The sequence below is a fragment of the Anneissia japonica genome, unplaced genomic scaffold (genome assembly GCF_011630105.1).
Source record: "Anneissia japonica isolate Jap-2015-1 unplaced genomic scaffold, ASM1163010v1 scaffold2069_len581484_cov189, whole genome shotgun sequence".
In the NCBI taxonomy this organism is placed as follows: domain Eukaryota; kingdom Metazoa; phylum Echinodermata; class Crinoidea; order Comatulida; family Comatulidae; genus Anneissia; species Anneissia japonica.
This window is the reverse complement of record NW_022741553.1, coordinates 533,211-539,699: the sequence shown is the minus strand read 5'-3', so window position 1 is coordinate 539,699 and position 6,489 is coordinate 533,211. Positions and strand designations below refer to the sequence as shown.

Genomic DNA, 6,489 nt, shown 5'->3' with positions numbered 1-6,489 from the left:
ACCTTCTGCAGCTACCCAGTTAATATCACTTACTACAACGTTTTGTGCAATATTTCAACTAGTAAGTTGTCTAAAAGTACGTCAAAATTGGATCTTACTCTAGCCCCCTATCAGGTGCAACCAAGCAGAACTTACCAGTTTCAGACAGGGCTGGAAGCCGATGCATGCTATAGTAGGGATCAAGATAACACCGATGGATTGGGCCTAGGTATGTTAGGCCTAGACTTGCTTTTTTACGCAAAGTCACCGTTTATAATTCGCAATACTCTTGTAGCAGCAAAGAAATCACGTAGCACGAGAGGTAAGCCGCTTTTGTACAACCCTCACTATGCAACCACGGCCACATTCCAACCATCGGTTACCAAATATGGCGATGTCGAACTTAACCCAGGTCCCGGTCCAGCTAACCCCCCAGTCACAATAGATATACACCCGTTAGCTAGGCATCCACCTCAACAACTTAATGTCTACTACCAAAATGTTCGTAGCCTGAAAAATAAATTTGAAACTCTTCACTCCGACATGACCGCACATATGTTAAACGGAACATACGATATAGCAGCCTTTTACTGAGACCTGGCTGAAGGAATTCGTTACCGATTTAGAATTAGAAATACCAAACTTTAATCTATATAGACGTGACAGACCAGGAAATCGCAGAGGAGGGGAGTTGCCATCTATATATCAAATAAAATAAAAAGTCGCAAAATCGAAGACCTCGAAGATGATAGCAACGAACTCATCTGGGTAGAAATCACAGTATCCAGAAATCAACGGATCATAGCTGCTATTTATTACAGACCCCCCAATTCTGGCAGAGAATCCATTAATAATTTGATTACCGCACTTGACACAGCCATTGAACATTATCCGGATCATAACCTGCTGTTTATAGGAGACTTTAACCTACCGGTACCAGATATCACTTGGAACGACAATGGTACTTATTCAGTACCTTCAAACTCCTTCTCAGAACTTTTTATGGATTCTATAATACATGGTCACAATATCTTTCAGTGCAATAAATTTGCAACATGTAACAGTAAAATTCTAGACCTTGTACTGTGCAATAATAATAATATTATCTCTGATATTACTGCAGGCCAGAATATCTTTAATTCCGATCATAACTCTATTTCAACCTCACTTCAATTTGTAAATATACATTTAATTAATAATAACAAATCTGGATACCTTTATAATTATAGACGAGCCAATTTTGGTGATTTGAATAACACATTTGAAAAAATTCCGTGGCATATTCTTGATTTCACATCTGATATTAATGAACGTGTTGGAATGTTTTATGACCTTGTTGATGCGGCTGTTAGGGTCCTTGTCCCCACCATTAAAATTCGTAAAAGAAGTCCTAAATGGTTTGATGCCGAGCTTGTGAAATCCTTAAAGTCTAAAGAACATTATCATCGTGTTTGGAAACAATTTCCGTCGATCATTTCTCGTCAAAATTTTTGTGTGGCCCGTACTAATTTCAAAAGATTATTAAACCTCAAGTATAAGGCTTACCTTAATTGTATTTCTTCTGACCTTGTCACAAATCCTAAGCGATTTTGGACTTGGATAAAGTGCAAACGGAAAACTACGCCAAATGCAATAACTATATCTGATGGGGATAATGTCGCCGACAGCCCTCAGACAAAAGCCAAATTATTTAATAACTTTTTTGTTTCAGCTTTCTCGGACTTCAGGGACTCCGCTATTGCGGAGCACCTGGATCTGCCTGGGCTCAATGTTGATGTCATCAATACTGTCATGACGTTGAATATCTTCTGAGGTCAATCAGCGTGGATAAGGCAGCTGGAAATGACCCTATCAGCAATCATATTCCTAAATTTTGTTCTTCCACTTTATCCTTACCCATTACCAATATTTTTAAACTTTCCATTACATCTGGCACTTTTCCCGACATATGGAAGACCGCAAATGTCGTCCCAATATATAAAAATGGCTCAAAATTAATAGTCCAAAATTATAGACCTATCTCCCTACTCTCAACCATCTCTAAAATTCTTGAAAGGCTTATTAACGCTCAACTTTTATCCCATGTTTCACCTATTATCTCTCAAGGACAACATGGCTTCATGCCCGGTAGATCTTGTGATACAAATCTTGCTACACTTCTGTCTACCGTATATGAGGCCATCGAAACTAAAAATCAATGTGACATAATTTACAATTTCTTCTGACCTTGTCACAAATCCCAAGCGATTTTGGACTTGGATAAAGTGCAAATTGAAAACTACGCCAAATGCAATAACTATATCTGATGGGGATAATGTTGCTGACAGCCCGCAGACAAAAGCCACATTATTTAATAACTTTTTTGTTTCAGCTTTCTCGGACTTCAGGGACTCTGCTATTGCGGAGCACCTGGATCTGCCTGGGCTCAATGTTGATGTCATCAATACTGTCATTTTTCAACAACATGACGTTGAATATCTTCTGAGGTCAATCAGCGTGGATAAGGCAGCTGGAAATTACCCTATCAGCAATCATATTCTTAAATTTTGTTCTTCCACTTTATCCTTACCCATTACCAATATTTTTAAACTTTCCATTACATCTGGCACTTTTCCCGACATATGGAAGACCGCAAATGTCGTCCCAATACATAAAAATGGCTCAAAATTAATAGTCCAAAATTATAGACCTATCTCCTTACTTCCAACCATCTCTAAAATTCTTGAAAGGCTTATTAACGCTCAACTTTTATCCCATGTTCCACCTATTATCTCTCAAGAACAACATGGCTTCATGGCCGGTAGATCTTGTGATACAAATCTTGCTACACTTCTGTCTACCGTATATGAGGCCATCGAAACTAAAAATCAATGTGACATAATTTACACTGATTTCAGTAAAGCGTTTGATAAACTGTCCCATAAGTTATTATTATTAAAACTGCATCAATTTGGCATTAGCGGTAACTTACTTTCCTGGTTTAAAAGTTACTTGAGCGATAGGTTCCAGAGAGTAGTATTTGAAGGTGCCCCTCTCCCAGTCCTCTCAGGAGTTCCTCAAAGCTCCATTCTAGCCCCCCTTCTGTTCAACATCTTTGTTAATGAAATACCTAATATTTTCCAAAATTCCAGCTGTCTTATGTTCGCTGATGACCTCAAGATATATAAAATCATTACCACCATTGAGAACTCATTGCGCTCCAGGCAAGTGGGTTTCCGACTGGAAAATGTCCCTGAAGTCCGATAAATGCAAAGTCCTGTCTTGCTCTCTTAAGAATACACCTATTACTTTTGCTTACTATGTTCAAGGTGAGGTCCTTAAAAGTGTAAATTCCTATCGTGACCTCGGCATTTTTATTGACCGTAAACTGACATTTATTTCACATGTTGACCACATTGTTAAAAGGCCAATCGATTACTTGGGCTAATGTGGCGCAATTGCATTCAGTTCTCCCCACACACAAAAAGTGCACTTTACTTATCTCTTGTCCAACCATCACTCGATTTTTGTTCAGTTATATATAACTCTCTCTCTGCTTCCCAAGTTTCCAGAATAGATCGAATCCATAGAACATTCTTGCGCTTCATCGGCCCAGCAGCCAATAGGCCTCCTATCATTTCTCCGACGTCTAGGAGAGCAAGACAGGATTTATACTTTTTGTACAAATGTCTTAACTCTAAGTTTAAATGTAATCTTGTATCTATGTTTCATTTTAATGTATCTGTTCGTAATCTTCGTTATAAACCTTTTCTTCATGTTAAATATCCTCGCGTAAATGTTTGTAAAAATGGTATTTTCCGTAGAATTTCGTCAGCTTATAACGCTTGTCTTTTAAAGAATAATTTTTTGGATATTTTTAACTGTAATTACTCGCAATTTAAAAGTATTATTAATGAACTCCTTTTTTAATTTGTATTGTATATATTTATGCTCTGTTTACTGAAAATTTTATTTCAACCTATTATTGGTGTTTTACACTGTTGGTTGAGAATAAAGAATAAAGAATAAATTCAATTCTTTTATTGACATAAACTGCACAAAACAGATGGTCATATAAACAAAGGAACAAGCAACATACAAGCAAAACACAAGCAACATACATCACAAAACGTTCGATTAAGTCAGACAAAATTATAAACCAATAGCTTTTTTTTTAAAGGAAAGCTTCTTCAACAAAGGTTGATAATGGTAAAATAACATCGTAATCAGAAGTGCTCATAATGTTGAAACATTTAGGGGATGTTCGATCAAAACGCATGGCGTATTTTCAACTATGTATAAACTTGAAATGAAGATAATCATAGTAATTGCAATTTAATAAAAAAAAAATGTGACTCTCTTCAACATCAACTGAGTTACAGAGACGGCACCGTCTAAGTTCGGGTGGATTTGTGAGAGAGAAGCGTGTCTTTCTTTCAATTTCCAGCGAGTGTGAGGATATTCGAAGTTTTCAGGGGAGATCGTATTGATTATTTAAAAGATAATAGGTATGTTTCAAGCCTGTAAACGTGTTTGAATTTGCAATAAGTTTTTAATTTAGGTTGTTTTTGTATGTTTTTTTTTATACCACTGTTTATCAATGGCTCGAGATTATTGATAATAAATGTGCCCATGGAGTTTGCATTTTTTGTGACCGTTGGAGACTACCAAATGTAGGCCTATAGGCCTATTTATACCCGTAGACCAGGTAGACACGCGATCATTGGATTGCGTGGATAAGCGCCTATTATCGCATAAAGGTATTTAACTGAAAGTTTTAGCATGTGAAGTAAAATAGGATTGACCTCGTACAGCATTATTAGTGGCTCTCGTTTTTAGCTCCGAAAATTGTTTTACATAGGCCTATATATAATATGAGGGCTTCACCCGGTACCTTATTGCAAAGCTGTAAAATTCTATCATTACACATTAGGGGCCATTATTTCACAGCAGTATGATAACGTAGGCAAAACAACAGAACGATGAAGCTTCAATGAAGTATCACAGCAGTTATCAAACAAGTTATTTCTAATTCTAGATCCTTTGAGAAAAACAAGCAAGTGTTACATGCTAAAGTAACACATGAACCTAGATCGAAATCAACACCTTTTCGATCACAACATCTTCGTGATATTTTCTCTTCTAATGATATGGAAAGGTGTATTCGGCCCCCACATCAATTAAACAAGACTAACGTCTTCATACCTAATTTGCATGCCAACATAAAACTGAATAATATTCCTAATAATAGAAAAAAGTGCTGTGTGGGAGCAGCAACTTTTTGAAGTGGAATTTAGGTCAAATAAACATTCAGTCTTGTTCAGACGACTTAAGGTTAGATAATCTGATAAAGGAAAGCAAAAAGACCAACCTTGATGTAGTTTGTATACAAGAGATGAGACGACTAAATGAGGGTTCGGTTACTCATCTTGGTTACAACGTATATTGGACTTGGACAGGCATGAAAATAAAGCGATTATAATGGGAGTTGGGATTGCCATTAAAAAATGTTTGTACATTCATATTGATGGTATTATGCATATATCTCCACGGCTGATGGTTGCTGATATCAAGGTCCAAGGGTGTAAGATAAGGTTAATATCGGCATATGCACCAGCGGAAGACAAACCACTATCTACCAAACAAAAATTCTATAGAGAGCTTAATAACATCTGCAAGGTGGAAAAGAACCGAAAATTAATCATTCAAGGTGATTTTAACGCAACCTCCTCCATCTGCTGCAGACCGTCTTCATTTAGTGGCCGAAACTACAAAGCTTCAGAAGATGAAACATGTAACGAAAACGGACGGATTTTCCTCGACTTTTTCAAGAAAAACAACCTTTCAATATTAAACACCTGGTTTCAGCACAAAGAGGCACAGCGAATTACATGGCACAGCGCGGATGGTAGAACCAAGAAGGTGTATAATTTCAGCATCTCCGAGTCTTGGCTCCGACAGTTTGTTAAAAATGTGAGGGTTAAAAACTCATATTTCTATTCAGACCACAGACTTCTCGTAACCAAGCTCGCCACGCCATCTAATAAACCTGCAAGATGGTCACAGAAAAAGAAAAAGGAAGGTCGACGCAAAGTTGAATTTGGCTATCTGCACAACGATAGATTTAAACAAGAAGCACAGGAGATAATAAAGCAGTCTTTCGTAAACAACAACATCAAAGACACAAACGTAAATGAGCAACACGATACTTTAATCCATACGTTACAACAAATTAAAGACAAACTACCAATAATTAAGAAACCCAGACACACAATTCCTTCCTACCTGATAGATGAAAGGTATGAGTCACTTATCAAACAACGAAAAGCATTAAGGTGTCAGAAAAATGAAAATAACAAAATTAAACTCAAAGAAATAAACAAGCAAATAAAACAAGCAACCAAAGAAATTTAAAAAAAAAACCAGAATGCTAAAATTGAGGAGGGACATAAACTCAATGAAGCAAGACAGCATATAGCCATGTCACAAAACTATGGCGCAATGCAAACACGCATGGGAAATTTATCAATA

General features: G+C 36.9%; 1 protein-coding gene across 1 annotated transcript in view; it reads right to left on the bottom strand.

Moving 5' to 3' along the window:
* LOC117118770 overlaps positions 1 to 1,927 on the bottom strand; it is a 23,326-nt gene extending 21,399 nt beyond the window's left edge. The window contains exons 1-2 of the mRNA XM_033263470.1: positions 1,876 to 1,927; positions 1,525 to 1,648 (exon numbers count right to left, since the gene is read on the bottom strand). Coding sequence (XP_033119361.1) covers positions 1,525 to 1,648; positions 1,876 to 1,927 — 176 coding nt within the window. The remainder of the gene's footprint in view (positions 1 to 1,524; positions 1,649 to 1,875) is intronic.
* Positions 1,928 to 6,489: the final 4,562 nt, after the last annotated feature.